Below are 22,691 nucleotides of genomic sequence, written 5' to 3'. Positions count from 1 at the left end.
CCCTGCCATCCCTCTTCCAATTCTTGGAGGAATCCAACAAAAAACCCAGACTGGGCAGACCCAAGTAAATTGCTTGTCCTGATCTTCACTGCAGCTATGATCTTAGCCAGCTGATTTGGCAATACCCCTTGCAGTTACTAGCCTCATCTCATTTCTGCAATACATTCAGAGTCCAGCAATTAGCCTGGCTCATCAAGTCTTCATTTCCCAAATGCTAGCTTTGTTTCCAATCTTAATTATAGGCAGGGACCCTTTTGTACTGCCAAAACCACAACAGCATTGCCTGCTATGCACAGCAGCCCTCTTCATATCTGTGCTTTCCAAGCAGATTCCAGCAACCACCTGGTCTCCTTGGAGAAAGGTTATGGTACGGAATGCTCTGTGCTGTTAGCCGGGATGGGGGCAGCCTGCTGTGGTCAGTCTCTTTTGTGGTACCTCCACCCAGCAGCGTGCGGTACCTAAAAAGCTGCACCGCCATTCCCTGGCCTCTCACAGGGGAAGAGATGACGACCTTGTGCATCTTCTCAGGTGAGAAAGCCCAGCTATAGCCAGGAGTTCTAGAAAGAAGAGTGGGGCCGCTCTGCTTCATGCCATACAAAATCCTAAAATCCTTTCTGTTCTGCTGGGTAATCTGGTCCAACTTTTCTAACACATAGGATGATGGATGGCCTGCTCCAGGCTGTGCACAGCACCAGAAGTCCATATCCTTTGTTTTTTTCCCTTGAACTACATACGGATCTCAGTCATAGCGATGGAATAAATCGCTAGGCTTAGGCAGTCACCAGATGGCTGGTCTAGGGTCCATTTATATGAAGCATTATTAGCAAGGGTAATGTAGCTAAGAGGAAAAATTTATCAACATTTTCTGGTTCAGTACAATACAAAATCTGAAAGAACTTTGTCTCCGAGTTTGCATGCTGTATTTTCTTCTACCCTAGAAAAATCCAAAGAAACTGAATTGGACATCACCAGGATTGCTGATGACTGCTCAGAGACTTCCTTCCTCCTGAGCCTCATCTAACCAGCATGCAGGAGAAAGGGTATCTCGATTAAAGATTATTTTGACCTTTAGGTTAAGATGGTAAATTTCACAAATCTGAAGCCACCAATATTGACTGCAGGCATCAAGATGACACTAGACTCAATGGAACTAGTTTTCAAGTATGCTCACCATTAAAAAAAAAAAGTCATTAGTTGAAAGATTTACTTTGACATCCTACAGCATCAATTTAAAAGATACCATACAATTAAAAAAAGAAATACAGATCTGGTCTGGTCTAGTGAAAACAGAGAGTCGCATGGAATGTAACATTTTTGATAAGGTCATGATGCTGACAAACTTGTGGCAAGTTCTATAGCTAGCTAACAATTGTAATTCTAAAGGCAATCAGTTTTCCAGTCAACCTCTTCACCTCCTTGCTCTTACTGTACATTTTAAAATTAAAACCAAGGAGACCGCAACACCATCCTTATCTTAAATAACATCTAAAACACCTGTGATAGTGGCTGGTTGTCTCTACTGTAGGTGATGAAAGAGCTTCGCTCATAAAAAGGGCTGCTAATCAAATCTTTTAAAAGTATTTATTATAAAACAAAATCCACATAATCTATAGTACAAATGCAGAGTCTGTTATCTGGAGAGATACTTATACAAAATACCAGTTACTTCAAACAAGACTTTGGTTTTGTTAACATAAAGAAACATTGCAGTTCCATGACCAGAAATTTGTTAATGGTCTGAAGTGAGGAAAACCTCAAAGAAGGTTTCTTAAGACAGAATTACCAAGTTCGTTCGTACGCTAGAAGGCCATGCTTGGAACATAATTGGTGAAGACTTTCTGTAACACAACAAAGATTTTATGGGTCTAAGGAAAAGTATTATAGTGACAATCTGAAAATAGTGTCAGTTCAATCCCCAAATACTTAAGCATCAATTACTGGCATTTAAAAAAAAATGTTATATATTTTTGACAGGTATTGAGATTTCTGTTAAAATAGGTATGAATATATAAATCAAAAGTCACTTGAAATAATGCATTTGAAAGAAATTCCAATGTATTACAAATTCAAGGCATGCATGCTGTAAAAAATTCAGTTGTTGTCAGCTTTCAGTTAGCTCCACAACTTGTGGATGTATGTACTCTAACTGAAGGGAACTCTAACAATGATACAAAGCTTTGTTAAAACCAGTGGAGTACAATCTACAAATGATTCTGGGGGCACTTGTGACTTAAGGCTTTACTTTTTTCCCCAGTTAATATGCTGAACTGTCTAAAATACGCAAGGCACTGGTGTACTGGGTTTGGTTGTCTTTCGTAATAACAAATGCTACAAAATGATACACATACAAAGCTGTAATTATTAGCCTGTTTGCAGAATACACATATTCATATAAATATAAAAAAAGATTGTGTGGGGGTTTTATCATAAAAATTCTTGACACTCTTTGTCTATTCATGTACATTTACAATAGCAGCAATTGCAATACAATTAGGTAAGTAAGAAAGAGGTCTGGATTAGAGTTGTGTTTATGATGCCCTCCAAACTTCACGTACAACAGCGAAGCCGTCCTCCCGTTTTAACAGCTTTTGTTTTATCTCCTTAGGCTGACAAATTCCATTTACAACTATTGTGTTTGTAGTTCCAACCAAAATACTTTTGTACATATTTGCACACTGCAGGATCTCTGTACAAATCAAACTGGAATATCGCTCTCTGTCAAACACAGCTACCCTGGGAACGCTGCCACGTGTCGTAATTCTTACTTAAAGGTGCATCAGTGGGAGTACTTGCTTTTCCAAGATGTGAGTGCTGGTGAATTAGTCCGTCACTTACTGTGGCTGTCAAACTTGCTTTTCTCCTCTGCTAAGTCCTTCTAAGCACATTCCCTGCACATATCTTGTCAATATAAACCAACCCATTTAGGAATTGCCATTGCGGTCTTCCATCCACCAGGACTCTGTGTTGGCTGGAGAGAACCCAGACCCCGGCTCCCAGAGATGGGCTGCAACAGGGGCCATAGTTCACGCGTGGAACAGCCAGGACATGGCAGCTTGCTGTCACAGCTGGCTGGAGCACCGTCAGTACGCCAGGACATGACATTTTGAAGGATTTTGTAGTGGAACGCAGAAACAATTTGTATCAGACTGGTTTCCATCATTCCCATCAGCAGGCTTAACATTGATTTAAAACCAATTTTTCTTTTTTTTCCCCTCCAGGGAGTATGACCTTAAGTGAAAAGGCCCACAGCACACTTGGCCAACCTCAAAATAAACGAATTAATGAAAAATACCCTTTACAAAAACTAGAGTAAGTTTTCTCAGGAAGGGGAGCTAGAAGACATGACAGGATTTAAAATATCTTTGTATATCAGTATTTCTTTTAACATGTGGTAAATAGTTTAAGCTCTTTAGCCAAACTTAAAAGAGCTGAAGAAAGGAGTTTTTACATTTAATGGTGAACAGAAAGTGTTGCAATACCTAAGGGAATGGCAGCAGAACCAGCAGACACCTCTCAGAATTTAGGATTCAGCCTTTACTGAATCTTCTACAGACACGCCAAATTTACTGCAAGGACTGCTACTCATAATTCATAATAGAGTCATAATAAAAACACAGGAATAACTGATCTGTAAATGACTACTGTCTTTGACTGTGGCTGCCTAAGGCTCTGTCCAACACGGATGCTTATAAATACGTCCTCCAGCACTGTAACAGCAAATATATTACTACCAATTCAGGGTTCCATGCCAGGCACTCTTGTGCGTTATTAATTTTTGAGAACACACATGCCTTCTGTTTTCAGTTCCTGACATCAACGCTTGTAGTACAATCATAAGCATAGCTTCTCATTCGGACTGACTTAACCCCAACAAAATGACTGACATCAGAAAAGATCTGCTTCTGAAAATGCTTGAAGCAAACAAGGGACACAACTTCTTTGAGTCTGACTGACCGTACTAGGAAAGCAGCACTTGCTCCGGAGGCTCTGAGGAAGGGGAGCACAGGAGCTCTCCCTAGCAGAGGGATCTGACCCTGCAGGCACTGGTACATCATCCAGCCATCGTGTCTGGTACATCAGCCCAGCATCGCCAGCCTTTACTGAGTGCTCCTGCTTCCAAATCCTTCTACACTTCTGTGTACAGAGCTTCAGAATTTCAAAAGCCCCAGAATCCAAGAGGCACCAGTCAGCATAAAAATGGAGGGAACACGATGAGCCCTAGATCTAGCAGATGACCTAGGTATCAGAGAGAAAACACATCTAGGGTAAAGGGGCCTGGAGACTTCCAGAAGGCCCATCCTAGGTGTGCAGAACAGGTGTTGTTACTTTGAAAAGAATCATAACTTTTAGGGAAGTGCTTGCACCCTTTGCAAATCAGAGAGATGAAGGTTTATTACCAAAAATCAAACCCATTATTCCAAAAGAAGCAGCTTATTTCCGCTCATTTCCACCTTCCTCTTTAGAACACCCTGATAATGGCACGGTCTCATTTTCAGACTTGGGGCACTTTGTACAATGACACTATTCTAAAGAAAACATTACACAGATTTAGCTTAATCTTAACCTAAGTGCTCTTTAGTGATCTGTCCAGAGAGAAGAAAACTGAACCAGTTGGCATAGTTCACACAAAGTTTCCTCAAAACAATCCAGCAACAATGAACAAATTAATTACCTCCACTGCAAATTTTAGGGTGCAGTGGCTGCTGACCAGCCTAGCTAAAGTAAAGTCAAGCTATTATTTACACAAAACTTTTGCTTGAAATTAAAGAATACTTCACTGTCAAAGATCATGACTTGTCCATTAAACTTACAGCTTCCCACCGCTGCTACGTCTGTCCTGCAGACAGGACAAATTCTACAAAGAGAAGACAACCCAGGTAGCTGCTTTCCCAACTGCGCTGGACGGCAGGCGAGCTGCTCTCTGCCAGGGCATCTGTCCTTTAAATTAACACAGAACCAACCGTATCCTTTGCCATTACTAGCTGCTCTCCAGACACAGTTCTACATCAGACCCTGAGCTGTTTCAAGTGCTAATATGCAGTCATGATGGGCTTGGAAAATAGTGGTTGAAAACACTGATTCAAGTACTCACAAGCTCACACAGCTAGTCCAGTCACAGGCACTCCCCTGTGCTTTCTCAGGGAGAACTCTCAGAATATTTCAGTCAGCTTTCTCACAGAAAACTTTTGTTCTGTATTAAAACTACGCCTAAACCTCACCAAAATACAGCTTTTCCCTACTTACTTCCTATTCAGCCCTGAACTGCCACAACTTGTCACATGCATTCACTCATTCCCTGCAACCCTCTCTCATCCTGATTTAGAAGAAAATAGCACCTATTTTCTATGTTTTAGCCTGAAAGTTCAGAAGATGGAAATCACTAAGAGCACACTGAGGATATTTCTGGAGAGAAATAGCTCCTGTCACTCAAAATTTTATGTCTGGTCTTTTCCAGCACCAGAAAGAAGCACAGTAATCCTTTTAAAATATATAGTCTACAGCAATCAAAAATAATATTTATTATTTAAATGTAAGATGCTAAAATTGTATACAATTTCTTTTTAGAATAGACTTTTAAAGTCAGTATTATGGAGCAATGTGGGGCTTAGATTCTGATCATCAAACTTCAAGTGCCTCAGATGAGGCAATTTCTCAGCAAACATCAGTGGCAAGAGGCTATGAATGTCCAACTGAAATAAAAACGCAAGCTCTTAATTCACTCCATTCAGCAAGTGCTTCCTTCCTTCTGAATACCTAAGCTCCAAAACAATTTGACTCTTAAGACAGTTTAGCTGTCAGCAAGAATGCTAATTTTCTTGGACTCGACTCCAAACTTTGTAATAGGATACAGGTCTTCAGATGAAGTGGTTAGGATTGTTACAGTGGTTTAATGGAAAAAAAAAATCAACGTAATTTTGCATCCAGTGTCATCATAGGAATACAGAAAAATTAATGTAGTATGTCTCTAAGCTAGAACTGTAGCACAAAACAACTAAACTAATGGATTCATTATAAATGGTGAACAGTTATCACATGGCAAATTACGTATGACATGAAATCTGACTACCAACTGCTGCGACGCAGAACAAGTACTCCTTTATAGGATCGATGTGGTACATAAAATATCCTGTGGATCTATATTCCTAATTTAGTTCACTGAAACATGATCGCATGAGAATTGCTTCGTTTCACCAAATCATTAACACTTCACAGATCTGCCAAGTCACTCTAAGAGTAACAAACTACGACCTCGTCCCTCTTGGCACACTGCAGAATTACCGATGTTGACAGGGGATGGGGAAAGAACGCATTCTTAAACTTCCATGCTGTATTCTCCAATTCTGTAGTTTTCTCCATGAAAAATGGTGGGCATCTTCTTTGTGGTCAATCTCTCAAGTGAAAATTTAGACATGAAGGTAAAGAGTTTCAGTAACACACCAGTGACAGAACAAATCCTATCTGTGAACAATGCAGAGGGGAAGAACAGATCCGGACTAACAAATCTGAAAACGCAAACTGGATCAGAACACCCAGCCCTTCTATCCCCACAACAAAGATCTCTGTCCCGGACCTGTAGGGTTCCTCTGAAGTGCTCTCAAATAAATTGCTAGAAAGACCCCAAACCAAGTACAATTTAAGTTCAAACAAGAAGAAAAAGTTTTTTCACTGTTGCCAACAATATTAAGAGTGTCAAAGGCCCAACACATCTGTTATTCAGCAGCTGCAGAAACAGGTGCAAGTCTGCATATTCAGAACTTTCCTCAGATGTCCCAAGTAGGAACTCACTTTATAAATTCAGCTCTGGTGATGACAAAGTGCCATATAATACCCAATCCCTTTTGTTACAGCAAGAGAGCAATCAAAGCAAAAATTTATCCTCTGTATTTTGAAAGGGACTGATCCTAGCCTCCCCATTCCCAGAGGGGTTTGCTGGGTGGAGTTGGGAACATGAGCACTTTGCTGATCATGATGTCCTAGGTTACAGCAGTTTGTATGAGAGTTCTTTTTTATGTCAACATCATTAAAAAGAAGTATTTGTTTCCTCTCCTTCCTCCCCTGTGCTTTTTTTGTTTATTTCTAAACCTGAACTAATTTTGTGGCACATTTTTACGAGGTATGACTAAACTGTTTGAATGGCATATTTTGTTTTGAGCTATGCAGATACCATTTTCTACAAACACCAATTAAAAAACAAACAACTTTCCTCGTTTACATGAATACAAGTGACCGTATCATTCCACTTTGGAAAATGAACGTTAGAGATGAAGCAATTCTCTGATCAAGTCAACACAGGTGAACATCTCAGAGACCTGGCACAGTGAATTACTGGACTTTCGGGAAAAAAAGAACTAGCACTGTATTTTGAGAAGCAATTATTACAGCCTGTCAGTCATCAAAGCCTCACAAAGAAGGATGAAGGATCTTGGCTGCATCACAATTAAAATGGTGAGTCCGACCAAATCTGCAGTTTGTCAGGCATTTCTCTTAGCTTAAACACCACTTCAAACTTGCCCCTTGCTCTCACTCACAGGTCAATACAACAGCTTCTGCTACCATTCACCCAGTCAAGTGGGGAACTGACTGGAGCTAAACCAAGTTTTTTAGGGCTGGTGATCTTTTCCAGCTTGAATCAGAGAACATGCCATGTGCAGAGTGGCACGAGGCGGGGCATGACGCCTGTGGGCCTAGTTAAGCTGGAAGGTTTGGCCAAAAGAAGCGTTCTTCCAGTTCAACGCTAAGCAAACAGAGAGGGAGGTCTGAAATCCAGGTCTCAGCCTACGAGTTCTGCTGGGAAGCATTCAGCTCACTTGCAAACAGGAGCATCTGAGGGTTGTGATCTTTGCATGTTTTCTCCTAGTGGTGGTGAAGGCATAAGATACTGCCAATTTTATTTAAACATGTTTTTCTTTTCTGCGAATAAACTTATATCTTCCTTTAGACTCCTCCTCTCCCAAGTCACTTTGCTTTCTTGTCTCACATTAATAAAAATATTACATACACTTTGCATGTACAAAGGCAACTTAAAAATGCAAAAAGGCTCAACATTCCCTCCCCAAATCATTTGGAGATTAAGTCATTTTCATGACTTCAAAAAGGCAAATATGGCACAAAAGAATGGAAATTAAGTTAAAAAAATCAATTTTATAAATATTCTTCCTCTGTACAGTTTTTCACAGCCCCATCCCTCCCACCCATTTTTATTCACATTTCTTTTTTTAAATTCCCACCCCGATTTATTTTTAAATCATAAAATATATATTTTAAATCTGTTCATATTTTAAAATATTTACAGGAAAAGTTCCTTCTGTTGAGGTCATGAGGAGTCTGTACAAGGAGAGGGTGGAGGGGGATAGAGGTGAAAATAGCTTCTTTCCGTGGCAGGAGACGGAGGACAACTTTCTTCTGCCGACATGTACTGACTGCGAGGTGTGGGTGGCGGGGGATAAGGGTCTGAGTCTGAATTTAAATCTATATAGTATTTGTTGGCCTTCCACCGACTGGTAGTATAGTCACTGTCACAAACATCTGTGCTGCATGGGGTTGTGGGTGGAGCTATCCCTCGTATAAGGTATGGCCTGTGGAGGAAAAAAAAAAAACAAAAAAAGAGCACATGCATTAGTTGCAATCTGGGGAAAAAAGAAAGAAAAAGAAAGATAGACAGTGAAAATTAACAGCTCCGTGTCCTCAGTCAAGATGCCTGCTCATGAATAATATGTGCGCCTTAATTCAGGTTTTCATAGGACTCCAACAAGAAGCACCTGAACTGTGTTAAGTTTGAATGGCACGACTACCCTCAGCCAGCAGTGCATTCTTCCAGCCCCCGAGCAGCCAGAGGAGACCACCATGACCATTTAGCTCGGTCACTAACAAATAGCTTGACTGAAAACACCAACCTTCTCTACGGAGGATGCTAAGTGACTGCTGCACAGCAATAAAATCTATTCACATTGCATTGTTACTCAGCAACACCATATTGAGAGGCGCTAAACCCTGCTGTGTCAAAACAAGAACACAAAGCCAGTGTTTAACATCAAAACTGGCATCACCTCCATTTGAGTATTAATTCATTAAGAGAGGGAAAGGTTTTTTTAAACAAGGTAAAGTCTGAACAAGAACATTTTGCTTAAGATCCAAAACTCAAGGACAGATCAAGAGAAGATTTATCAAACCTCTTTATCTGAGCTGTACCTGTAAGATCTCGTGGTTGAAGGAATGTTTGAGGAATAAAACATCTCTGCGTTATACAGGGAGCGATCGGTAGCTGGGGAAGGAGGCGGGTTCAAGATCTAGGAAGAACAGGAAAAAGCAGTGCAAAGGTTTGGGTTAATGATACAACTGTACTTATTTTCAATGTATTATTTATGCCTTCACCCTGTCACTCATCCTTATTTTAGTTTCCCCTCCTTGCTGCTTGGGTGGGTTAATGCATTTTTAAAGATCATGTAAGTTCATTACAAGACTTTACTCCGGGCTTAGGTGCACTGCAGGCCTTCAAAGTTCTCACAGTGTAGGGAATTTTCTTCCTTGCCACATCCATCACTACGCTGGAAAACTGGGGAAAAGCTAGAAATTAGACTCAATTTTGCTGAATCTCAGTGCACTTCCTTGGATGTAAGGACTGATGTCATCCTCAGCAGATGCTAATGTAAATAAAGTCTCTTCCACTCGCAGTCCCTAAATGTACCCTCAGTCAATGGGCCACTGTCAGGAGGCCAAGTTCCTTTACTATAACTAATACAACTCCATCCTTCTCTGAATATTTCATTTTACTGCTGTTCTGTAAACACATAATTTTGTCCCAGTTCACAAAGCAAAGAGTCTAAGAGCTAAAAAACCAGTTATAGCCTGCCCTACCCTGTGTGTGCATATACATGGTTGCTGGTAACCCTCACCTTAAGAAAATAGTTTCTTATGCTTCAGAATCCTTCAGGATTCTTACTCTAGCAGGAAGCAGAACCCCTGACACAGCTAGCAGGACACTGGCCTGAAAACAAGGAGAGCGCTTCAGCCCTTCCAGTGTGGAAAATTACAGCATTGCTGTTGATGGTAGAGCCCTGCTACTGATGTGCACATCTTGTACACAGACTGTCCTGGGTATTCTGCCAAGCCATGGCTGCTCACAGTGACCATGATGGCATCCTTCCTCTGCCTCTGCTCTTCTCTCACAGTAATACTGTAAAATCACTGCAGTGGAGATCGCTGTTTTGGTCTTCACCCTGCAGCATCCAGCAAAATGATTCCTGGCCATTGAGTTGAGCTCATTGTTACCAACACTGACAAGCCCTGCACCCACACTCACGTGAGGTGAGACAAGCTTCAATACCACCCATTGCCAGCTGTGGGGAACGATGAGTAGTTACCCGAACAGTATCTTCCAGAAATCCTCTTCCTTGGAGGAGCACTGCATGCTACTTCTGGATTCTCTCCTACTAGCACCCTGAGCTGCATCAACACCACTTCACGTTCAGATTAAATACAGCAGCGCTGGCCAGGATGCCTGCAGCCAGGTTCTCGGGTATATAAACTGGCATAAATCCATTGGCATAAATTCTTTCCTAGTTTCTGTTCACTGGGCCATCTTAGTACCACTAAGGTGTGTTAAAGAAAACAAAACAAAACAAGCCAAGACAACTAGATGCTCAGATCTCTCATTTTTATGATTAACCTAAAGCTGGGTAATTAGCTACCAGGTAGAACTGACAAAAATACTTGGATTATGCAGTAACTTCAGTGTAACAAAGCCCTTGCGACAGCTTCCTTCTAAGAATCCAGCATGCCTTTCCTGAAGGAAAGCCTGGTATTGTCCCTGCAAGCCCTGGCTAACAGAGCCCAGAGCGGAAAGTGTGGAAGAATTCCCAGTAACAGCCAGATTAGCTTACGCTTGAAGTCCAATGGAAGAGTTGATCTTTTGGCCAACACAGATCCCATAGAACGGCACAGGCAGATCAGCTCTTGGGCTTCTCTCCTCTTTCAAGATTATTTAAGTACGGGTTTTTTTAATATAAATTCAGCTATGTTTTTTCTGTTCATCCTTTCTAGTGCGGCACTGACACATCAGTCAGGTACTAGCATGGAATTGCTCAGTACGTTACAGAGACACTGGTGAAGCAAGAGACAAGCTAAGTTAGCAGAGCTGCTGAGTTCCAAACATCTGCTGGCTGTGCCAGCTTTGTGATGGCTTCACTGAGAAGGTAATGCGAGAAATAAGTAACCAATTTTACCTTACCAAAAGATAAGCTCACAAGCCTCTCCTTTCCATCTTTGTGCTTCTTAAAGGGTAGAGAGAGCACATTTGCCACTGGTCAAAAGACTATCGATCAAAATGCCCATGCACAGCACAACAGTTTACACGTAAACGCAAATGCACACAATATGTGGGCCCCTGATGAAATACTACTGAAAAATCACCTCGGTAGCTAGCAGATTGTCTCTGCAAGCTTGTGTGAACAGAAGAGTCAATGTATGTGTTGCTCAGAAGCACCAAGGAAAAAAACATACGACAAAACGCTGGCAAACAGTAACATGTGTACATCTCCTACATAGTCTTAGAGAATCACTTCCATTCACACTGTACATCTTTGAATTCGTAATTCATATGGGGGCACTTCCAAGAGTTAAAAGCCAGAAATGGAGCTAAATTACAGCTGAAAAAAGGTACCAGTGTTTTCTCCCAGTGCATGCACTTGGTTTTCTGAATCAACATGCGACACTTTATCTAAACAGCAAGCCAAGCTTATTTCTTACGTGTCTGCATTCCAGTCCTGTTGTGTCTTGTTTGTCTTTTTAATCCATGTGTGCCTGCAGCACTACGCAGTGCAAAATGTCAGTGGGCCACTGACATCAGAGTTTACAAAGAACAAAGGAGGTGGCATCTCCAAGGGAGTAAGACAGGAGTGCCTAGGAACAACCCAGCTGAGTATCACTCTAATAACAAAACGTTTTAGGCACCGTATAGCATTGAGTAATCCTGATGGACTACAACAAAGCCCTTTTGTGAAGTTCAGTGAGTGCTGGCCTGGGCCTGTGTATCATAAACAGTAACACCCAAGAACAACCGTTACCAGCATTCTGTTTAGTAGCACAAATTTTCATCTTCCTTTTCTTCAGAAGTGGGAGATATCTAACTTGCAGGTATATTCTCAAGACTTACCTGTGGGTAGAAAGTGGCTTTAGTGCTGGATGAGCTACTTGAAGAAGCTCCAGTAACATGGTTTCTGTCATATAAGGGGGCACCACTGCTTCCTCCCATGAGACTCATGGAGCTAATCATGGACTTTCCACAAGAGATGCCTGCAGTTAAACAGAGAGGAAAACAAGGTTTGGTAAACCACAATTTTATCTACCAGTGCAAAACAGAAAACAAATCCACAGCTTGGCAAACCTGTGCAATGCTACTGGTTGTCACTTTGGGAACAGTGTTTTACATTAAGAACTTAAAGATTACAAGGAACAATGTATTTTGTAAAGAAAATATTTCACCCGTAGACCACATATTGTCTCACTGCAGCACTAAACTCCTCACAATCTGCTCTCACACTCTGTTGAGAAAGGCATCTCTAGAACAGTTGATCCAAACTTTTCACCCAAATTGTTAACTAAGAAATTTGCCAATTAAACAAACTCAGGCATATGGACAAAAAGCATTATACATTGCCCAAGAAAAACAAGCTAGAGACCTCCAAGGTTTTCATTTCCATCCAAAGAAATTCAATTGCAAGTACATGAACAACTGTCAAATGGATGTGATGGATGAACCACTCGGTGGATAAGGAATTGGCTGGATGGCCGCACTCAGAGAGTGGTGGTCAACGGCTCAATGTCCATGTGGAGACCGGTCACGAGTGGCGTCCCTCAGGGGTCCGTGCTGGGCCCGGCCCTGTTCAACATCTTTGTCGGCAACATGGACAGTGGGATAGAGTGCACCCTCAGCAAGTTCACCAATGACACCAAGTTGTGTGGTGCCGTCGACAGGCTGGAAGGGAGGGATGCCATCCAGAGGGACCTTGACAGGCTGGAGAGGTGGGCCCGTGCCAACCTCATGAAGTTCAAGCAGGCCAAGTGCAAGGTCCTGCACCTGGGTCATGGCAATCCCAGGCACAAATACAGGCTGGGCAGGGAATGGATTGAGAGCAGCCCTGAGGAGAAGGACTTGGGAGTGCTGGTGGACGAGAAGCTCAACATGAGCCAGCTCCAGATCTGGAGCCCCCAACATAAGGAGGACATGGACCAGTTGGAGAGAGTCCAGAGAGGGCCACGAAGATGATCAGAGAGCTGGAGCACCTCCCCTGTGAGGACAGGCTGAGAGAGTTGGGGCTATTCAGCCTGGAGAAGAGAAGGCTCTGGGGAGACCTTATAGTGGCCTTCCAGTACCTAAAGGGGACCTACAGGAAAGACGGGGAAAAACTCTTTAGCGGGGCCTGTTGTGATAGGACGAGGGGTAATGGTTTCTAAATAGAGGGAGGTACATTCAGATTAGATATTAGGAAAAAATTTTTTACAATGAGGGTCGTGGAATGCTGGCACAGGTTGCCCAGAGAGGTGGTGGATGCCCCATCCCTGGAAACATTCAAGGCCAGGTTGGACAGGGCTCTGAGCAACCTGATGTGGTTGGAGATGTCCCTGCTCCTTGCAGTGGTGGGGTTGGACTAGATGACCTTTAAAGGTCCCTTCCAGCCCTAACTATTCTATGATTCTATGAACAGCAAAAAATAATTATTTGTATTGAAAAAAAATCACTGCTTCAACGGAAAATCAGCAGAAGCATAAGGAAGGAAACCTGGGTGACATGAAAAGGGAAGACAACATTCTCAGATCTCTTTTACTCCAACATACACTTAAATTAGACAACATATTTTCAGCTTCTTCCTGTCAGACTATTCAGTGCTAACAGAAGAGTTTAGTTTGCGAAGTTTTCAGAAATTTTTCAGATTCAGGAAATACTTATTACAAGCAGAGTGACTTTATTTGTAATCGTCATTCATGACTATTTATCTTTTTGGAAATGCCATAGTATTAGGAACCTACATATTTTTCTGAGAATTAACATCAATGGTATTATTTTCAGCTCTTGTAATCTGTCACAGCAATATGGATTAGAAAAATCTAACAAATACAGATGAGAATCAGAATGACAGCTTAGTTTAGCACCTACAGAGGTACAGACCACTTGCTTTAATTAAAGAAGTGTTAATGTGAAGTCCAATTTAAAACACCTCCTGTAATGATTTCATCCTCAAATTTTATTTCCTACCACAAAAAACCTCTCAATAACCATAAACCCATAATTTAAGCAGGAACAGCTGACCACAGTCATTAAAGTGCGAGAAAGGCTAAACCTAAGCTGTATCTGGTTATCTTCAAAGTCATGGCTAGAATAAAACAACAATTAGCACATCTCAAAAGTTTGTTTAATATGAAGAAGTGCCATATCTTTTCATTTGTCTTTAAGTTTATAATTTATCTGATTTTCAGCTGACATGAAAAGCCGACTCCAAGCCCTCTGAAGTCTGGATTTCTTGTATTCTGACCCTGTCTCACAGGTTTACAGGCAAACATTTACTTTCCAGCTTCCTGAACAATATGAACAGATACTCTTTTGTCTCAGGGCTTTGTAGCTAAGAATTAGCTATTTCCTCTACGAAAAGTCTATTTTACATTTGTAAAATAATTTCAGGTACATCATTTAAGTGTTTACTTTGACGTCTATATGAGGTTTCTGGATTCTTATCTACGAGCTGACTATCCTGAGCTTTGATGTATACTTCAAGTCCTCCTTCGACTTCAGCAGCACTTCTCCGAATGGACACTTTTGAGTCCTTTGCGAGATTTGCTCTTTTACAGATGAAGGACAGAGACACAGAGAGAATAAATACTTTGTCCAAAAGCAAACAGGAAAGTTGTCTCAGAGGTGGGCTAAACCAAAGGGGATGTTTTCATGACACTTCAGGTAATGAGCAGCCAGACTACAAACCGCACCCAGACTGCTCATGTTCTTCCACATTTGCTGCTGTAACTGTGGGGAGGGAGGTTCATCCCTTGCTTTTTTGTATTATAGTAAACTAAGCTGTTTAACTTTTCTCTCTGCAGAATAACTTATCTATCCTGAACAGACAGGACAAAACTGTGTAAAGACTTTTGATGGACAGGACAGAATCAAGGATATCTGAGTACAAGACACAAAGAACAACTCAATAAAGCTCTCACTAGAATGCTGAATGGCACATGCATTCTTAGTTTCCAATATTGCATGTGGTTCACGACTCTTCATAGTGTTTTGCAGACCTTAGGTAAGAAGCACTATACAAAATTCAGGTTTTATTACATACACCAGAATGAACTACTTAAAGAGGATGTTTTCACTGGCAAAAGATTCTCTATCAAAAAGACAGATACCTGTGCAGACGCAGCCTAGCACAAAAATAGCATTTGAAAATCTGCCAAGATGCCTAATGAAATGCATGAATAGATTTTGCGTATCTGATCCAAATGACTGTTTTATACCAAAACCACTGAGTAGATCAACAACATCTAATTTCTGCTCTTTGAAAACTCCACATCTAGCACTCTTAATAACCTGTAAAACTGCAAATTTGGACAATGTAATGGTACTGATTAGATGCAAGGTCCTTACCATCCTTACCAGTAAAAGTGCCATGTTGAGAACTTCCTGGAGCAATAAAATTAAGAGGGACGTGAGGGGTGCCACTGACATACTCATGTGGAAAAGGACTATTGGGCCCGGCGTAGCGTTGACACACCACTCGCTGGCAAACAAAGTACATTCCTCCCATGACAAAAAGTGACAGTATTATACCAATGACAGGACCGATGGCACTACTGTGTGGCTGCGACTCATCTGAGGCTGGCTTTGTTTTTTCTGGAAAGAGAGAAGGGAAATGAAAAGGGGTCATTAAACATGGGGCAATATATACGTTGCTGTTCTGGAGCTCATGCAGCAAATCAGTCAGCTCATAGTGATTCACACAGCGTCTCTGAAAGTATCCGCATCACACTCAGGCATCTGTAACTCCATATATTCTGACTCAATGCACAGGACTTCATGCCTCCTCTTCCCCTTCACATACATAAAGCACTACTAGCAAGGTACTCTCCTTTCTGTCTAGCAATTAATCTCCTAAGAGGATTACTTACTATCTTGATCTAACAACAGCCTAGAAAGTTTCCTTTCCTTCCCTCGACAAAGTCTATGTGTTAAGGATATAGGACACTTATAAACATGAAGTCCTTAATCAGAGAGGAATCTGCTCTCTCAAAAGCCATTTGGGCTAACAACAACATTAAAAAATGAAAAGATTTTACCAGTAGAGAAACTACCATATGTATTAAGCAGCAGATGTCTTCCTAGCTAATATAGGCCTTAAAATAGAATACTTTTCCATCCTAAAATATGACTTGCTTTCTGAAAAAAAAAGCCTTACAAATTGGAAGGAAAATGTAGAATCCAGAATATCTCAAATACCTTCTACTTCTTATTTATTTTTCCCTTATATAGCCCAATGTTGAATAATAAAAAGCACAGCAGTATTTGAAATGAGCTATGTATCACGTCTCTCCGCCAGCTGTGGCTAACACATTCAAAATTCTTGCCAAATAAACCTGACACCTCTATGTTTTTCGCATATGTGACATTCTTCAGTGAAAACCATTCTTTCCACGTAATTCACACAACTTTTTTTTTTTACATACACAAATATATATATTCATAAAGTGAAAAAAATAAAAATACACTTGGCTAAGGCCTATCAATTTTACATGTTCAGATCAAACTATAGACCTCTTCCCCCCTTAATGAAGTTGTAAGAAGTGAAATGGTTTATGTAAGATTTGAGCCTTCACTTAAAATTTTTCTCCAGTGGTTCTGGTTTCATTCCCTTCAGTAGAACAGAATGAAAAATAACTGAAATATGAAAAGGAAGATAAAGGAAATAAAAAGATCTAGCAGTAAACTTAAAAATGCAAAGATCTACCAACAAACTCAGCTCAGCCTCAAGAATTAATTTCTGTCTTGAAGTCTTTATCTACTTTTCACACCTATTAGTGCATGACAGCTTTTATGTCAGCTAAGGCCCTAAGTTTCAGATAGTCAGATTAGTTCAGATACGGTACCAGAAAAAAAAACCAAAACCAAAATTAAAACATGTTCCCAAATTAGCTAATTTAAAACACACAATTCTCATTTTGGTTAAACCTAGCTTCTTTTGAATGCAAGATCCTTATCTAGGAAGTAGCAATCATTTTTATTCCCTCCTTGATTTCTTTCCGTCAGTCAAGCAAGAAACCACAGAATGCTCTGTTCCACAAACAGACTCCAGAGGAGACCGGTCTTATGTCTACATAAAGACCCATTTAAATTAGTTAGGACCTAATTGCAGGACTGGACCCAAAGTGAAAACAGGAAACAGCTGCATTAACTTGGCAGTGCAAAACTTTGCCAAGTGCACAAAGAAAATAAACTAAAAAAAAAGGAAGAAGTGGCTTTACATTATCCAGGGAATTGGAGGAACTGGGTGAGAGCTGAGAGACAAATGGAAGGTGTGGGAGAAGCATGAGAAGCACGTTCAGTCTGGTATTTCCAACAGGAGAACTAAAGAGTTTTTGTCACCATTCTTTTAGCCTTTTCTTTTATTCACCACTTGGGCTCCTTTCACCACTCTTGCTCATTAAAGACACCTTTCCTTGCTGTACCCACCATGAAGATGGAAGGAAGAAACAAGGTTACCCTGACCAGACATGGTGACCTGTCCTCTCATCCCAGCAATGGCACAGCTTCTGACGAATGGTGCTTCAAAACCTGACAAGACTCTAAGATATTAAAAACCTTGCCATTAGCCAAGGCAACGTTATTAAGCAAAGTGCAACATTTCTCTACACAAACCCAGCAAAAGGTATTTGTTCAGAATAAACTACTGACAGATCAGCACATCTATTTGCTTTTGTTCTAAAATGCTATGTTCCAACTATTTCGCTAAACCATTCATGAGCTACTAAATGCTCCCTTTATCTGTCCCACTGCCTGAAAACTTCATGCACTAGTCACCTCTATGGTGCAAGAACAGAGAAACTGCAAGCAGAGCACAATTTTACTGTCCACTTCGGACTGCAAAAAAACAGACCGTGCTAAGGACTGATACAGCAACTGCCACCAGCGTGCCTGTAACTTGCACATACCTACTGCCATGAGAATTCAAAGTAACATTTTGCCCAGAAAAAACAAGGTTTCTCTGTATATTCTTGTCCTACCTGCACTTCAAGAGACCAGCCTGTGGTCTCTTGTGGACACTTGCTCATTGCATGCTAGCTCCTCCACATAATTACCCTCCAGCTTGAACCTGTAATTGCAGTGGATAGGGCTGTGCATTTTTAAAAGCCACCCGAAGCTTAGCAGCAGCTCTGCAAGTTCCAAGGTACTGAGCATAGCAGAATTAGAATCATAGAATCATAGAATCATAAGGGTTGGAAGGGACCTTCAAAGGTCATCTAGTCCAACCCCCCTGCAAGGAGCAGGGACATCCCTGACTAGGTCAGGTTGCTCAGAGCCTCATCCAGCCTGGCCTTGAACGTTTCCAGAGATGGGGCCTCCACCACCTTTCTGGGCAACCTGTTCCAGTGTTCTATAGCTCTCATCATAAAAATTTTTTTCCTAATTTCTAATCTAAATCTACCCCCCTCTATTTTAAAACCATTATTACCTCTCGTCCTATCGTAACAGGCCCTACTAAACAGCCTTTCCCCATCTTTCTTGTAGGCCCCCTTGAGGTACTGGAAGACCGCTATCAGGTCTCCCTGGAGCCTCCTCTTCTCCAGGCTGAACAGCCCCAACTCTCTCAGCCTGTCCTCATAAGAGGTGCTCCAGCCCTTTTATCATCTTTGTGGCCCTCCTCTGGACCTTCTCCAACTGGTCCATGTCCTTTTTGTGCTGGGGGCTCCAGAACTGGACACAGTACTCCAGGTGGGGTCTCATCAGGGCAGAGTAGAGGGGGAGAATCACCTCCCTCGACCTGCTGGCCACGCTTCTCTTGATGCAGCCCAGGATGCGGTTGGCCTTCTGGGCCGCAAGGGCGCATTGCCTGCTCATGTTGAGCTTCTCGTCCACCAGCACTCCCAAGTCCTTCTCCTCAGGGCTGCTCTCAATCCATTCCCCGCCCAGCCTGTATTTGTGCCTGGGATTGCCATGACCCAGGTGCAGGACCTTGCACTTGGCCTGCTTAAACTTCATGAGGTTGGCACGGGCCCACCTCTCCAGCCTGTCAAGGTCCCTCTGGATGGCATCCCTCCCCTTCCAGCCTGTCGACGGCACCACACAACTTGGTGTCGTCGGCGAACTTGCTGAGGGTGCACTCTATCTCACTGTCCATGTCGCCGACAAAGATGTTGAACAGGGCCGGGCCCAGCACGGACCCCTGAGGGACGCCACTCGTGACCGGTCTCCACTTGGACATTGAGCCGTTGACCACCACTCTCTGAGTGCGGCCATCCAGCCAACTCCTTATCCACCGAGTGGTCCATCCATCACACCCATGTCTCTCTAGTTTAGAGAGAAGGATGTCGTGCGGGACAGTGTCAAAAGCTTTGCACAAGTCCAGGTAGATGATGTCAGTTGCTTGTCCCTTGTCCACCGATGCCATCACCCCGTCATAGAAGGCCACCAAATTGGTCAGGCACGATCTGCCCTTGGTGAAGCCATGTTGGCTGTCACCAACCAGCTCCTTGCTCCTCATGTGCCTTAGCATGGTTTCCAGGAGAATCTGGTCCATGACCTTGCCAGGCACAGAGGTGAGGCTGATCGGCCTGTAGTTACCTGGGTCCTCCTTATTCCCCTTTTTAAAAATTTGGGTTATGTTCCCTCTCTTCCAGTCATCAGGGACCTCACCAGACCGCCACGACTTCTCAAATACAATAGCCAGTGGCTTGGCAACTTCATTCACCAGTTCCCTCAGGACCCATGGATGGATCTCATCAGGACCCATGGACTTGTGCACCTTCAGGTTCCTTAGATGATCCCGAACCTGCTCTTCCAGTACAATGGGCAGTTCTTCATTCTCGCAGTCCCTGCTTGCACCTTCTACAGCTTGGGCGGTGGGACAGGAACTCTTGTCGGTGAAAACCGAGGCAAAAAAGTAATTGAGAACTTCAGCCTTCTCCATGTCCTGGGTAACCAGGACACCAGTTCCCTGCTGGAGGGGGCCTACATTTACCCTGGACTTTCTTTTGTCCCCTACGTACCTATAAAAGCTCTTCCTGTTACATTTTATATCCCTGGCCAGATTCAGTTCTGCCAGGACTTTGGCCTTCCTTACCTTATCCCTGGCCACTTGCACAGCCTCTTTGTAGTCCTCCCAGGCTACCTGTCCCCACTTCCACCCTCTATAGGCTTCCTTTTTCACTTTCAGTTGGTCCAGGAGCTCCTTGCTCATCCACGACGGCCTCCTGGCCTTTTTGCCCGACTTGTTTTTCATCGGGATGCACCTCTGCTGAGCTTGGAGGAGGTGCTCCTTGAATATGGACCAACTTTCCTGGGCCCCTCTTCCCTCCAGGGCCTCCTCCCATGGCACCTGGCCCATCAGGTCCCTGAAGAGGCCGAAGTCCGCCTTCCTGAAGTCTAGGGCAGAGAGCTTGCCATGTATTTTCCTTGCTGCCCCGTGGATCTTGAACTCCACCATGTCATGGTCGCTGCAGCCAAGGCTGTCCTTTAGTTTCACATCCCCGACCAGTCCCTCCCTGTTGGTGAGCACAAGGTCGAGCATGGCACCCCTCCTTGTCGGCTCCTCTATCGCCTGCAGGAGGAAGTTGTTGTCCACGCATTCCAGGAACCTCCTGGACTGCCTGTGCCCTGCCGTGTTGTCTCTCCAACAGATGTCAGGGTGGTTGAAGTCCCCCATGAGGACCAGGGCCTGTGACCGTGAGGCGCTCCTATCTGCCTATAGAGCACTTCGTCCGCTCTATCTTCCTGGCCAGGCGGCCTGTAACAGACCCCTACCGTGACGTCCCCTGTCCGTCCCCATCCTCTAATCTTGACCCATAAGCTCTCTGTCAGCTCCTCCTCCATCCCCAGGCGGAGCTCCACACACTCCAGCCGGTTGCTGACGTAGAGAGCGACACCCCCTCCTCGTCTCCCCTTCCTGTCCTTTCTAAAAAGCCTATACCCCTCCATGTTGACGCTCCAGTCGTATGTGTCATCCCACCACGTCTCCGTGATGCCAATGAGGTCGTAGCCCTGCTCGTGTGCAAGCATCTCCAGCTCTTCCCGTTTATTCCCCATGCTGCGTGCATTGGTATAGAGACACTTCAGCTGGGCCCCCGACAAAGCCGGCTTGCTGGCTGGAGCGACAGGGGTGCTATTGGATCGCAGTTTAGGTTCATTTGCACTTATCTGTGATCCCTCCTCAGCTTCTGGACCCTCGGTGCTGGCACTGGCGCCATGCTGACAGCAGTCGGCTGAACTGTGCTCCCCTTCCCCCAGCAACAAATTAGGTCCCCCTGGGGGTCCCTGGCCCCCTGGAGGCCCATCTAAACAAGGCAGCGTCGTACACTATACAGCATTTTGGAACTAGCTTGAAGTAACATTGGAATTTCAGTTCATCTTCACTACTGCTGCTCCTGCATTAGCGGGAATAATAGCATTATGGACTTGCTACACCATGCTGCAAGCTCACATTCTTCTGCCGCACAAACCAATGGAACAGCATGACGATACCTAGCAGCCAAATACAACTGTGAGAGTATTTGTCTAAGATTCACAGGCCTTCCCTGAAAGAATATCGCTATACAAAGACTGGGGCCCTGCATAGGGATGTAGGACATTACGCCTGAACACAGCACTTGAATCTCAAGGAAAGACACCTTACCACACAAAAGCTCATCAGAACCGTCAATGCAATCTGGAAAGGAGTCACACTGTTGCTTCAGGAGGATGCACTGGCCGCTTGCACACCGAAACTGATTGGGTAGACAAACTGCTGCACAGAAGGAAAGACAAGATTAAGTACTACTTGCATGGGAGCATTTGAGCATCTTAAGAAAACCAAAAGAAGTGAGACATGAAGCCACAGTACATTTTATACTATGACCAGGTAGGCACCAGAACACCTGCTTTGTTGCTGTGGGTAAAATGAAAATCTGCATTTAGAATCATAGAATCATAGAATGCTTAGGGTTGGAAGGGACCTTCAAAGGTCATCTAGTCCAACCCCCCTGCAAGGAGCAGGGACATCCCCAACTAGATCAGGTTGCTCAGAGCCTCATCCAGCCTGGCCTTGAACGTTTCCAGGGATGGGGCTTCCACCACCTCTCTGGGCAACCTGGTCCAGTGTTCTACAACTTGCATTGTAAAAATTTTTTTCCTAATTTCCAATCTAAATCTACCTCCCTCTATTTTAAACCCATTACCCCTCGTCCTATCACAACAGGCCCTGCTGAACAGCCTCTCCTGATTTTTCTTGTAGGCCCCCTTGAGGTACTGGAAGACTGCTATCAGGTCTCCCCGGAGCCTCCTCTTCTCCAGGCTGAACAGCCCCAACTCTCTCAGCCTGTCCTCATAAGAGAGGTGCTCCAGCCCTCTTATCATCTTCGTGGCCCTCCTCTGGACCTTCTCCAACTGGTCCATGTCCTTCTTATGTTGGGGGCTCCAGAACTGGACACAGTACTCCAGGTGGGGTCTCTGATTCTTCCTT

The 22,691-nt window shown here is 43.3% G+C and overlaps 1 protein-coding gene across 5 annotated transcripts in view; it reads right to left on the bottom strand.

Annotated features, from left to right (window-relative positions):
* Window positions 1-1,567: 1,567 nt before the first annotated feature.
* Window positions 1,568-22,691, bottom strand: part of LRP5 (LDL receptor related protein 5) — a 167,699-nt gene continuing 146,575 nt past the window's right edge. For 2 of the 5 annotated variants that reach the window (XM_086748592.1, XM_086748595.1), the window contains 5 exons: window positions 21,867-21,977; window positions 15,632-15,877; window positions 12,152-12,291; window positions 9,190-9,287; window positions 1,568-8,576 (listed from right to left, as the gene is read on the bottom strand). In XM_086748592.1, the coding sequence (XP_086604718.1) occupies window positions 8,315-8,576; window positions 9,190-9,287; window positions 12,152-12,291; window positions 15,632-15,877; window positions 21,867-21,977 (857 nt within the window). In that variant the 3' untranslated portion in view covers window positions 1,568-8,314. The remainder of the gene's footprint in view (window positions 8,577-9,189; window positions 9,288-12,151; window positions 12,292-15,631; window positions 15,878-21,866; window positions 21,978-22,691) is intronic. The other 3 variants (XM_086748594.1, XM_086748596.1, XM_086748593.1) reach the window with 2 other exon arrangements.

This window comes from Chlamydotis macqueenii, chromosome 5 (genome assembly GCF_036417535.1).
Source record: "Chlamydotis macqueenii isolate bChlMac1 chromosome 5, bChlMac1.mat, whole genome shotgun sequence".
In the NCBI taxonomy this organism is placed as follows: Eukaryota; Metazoa; Chordata; class Aves; order Otidiformes; family Otididae; genus Chlamydotis; species Chlamydotis macqueenii.
Note: the sequence above shows the minus strand (reverse complement) of the source record. Positions and strands in the feature narration are given on the sequence as shown.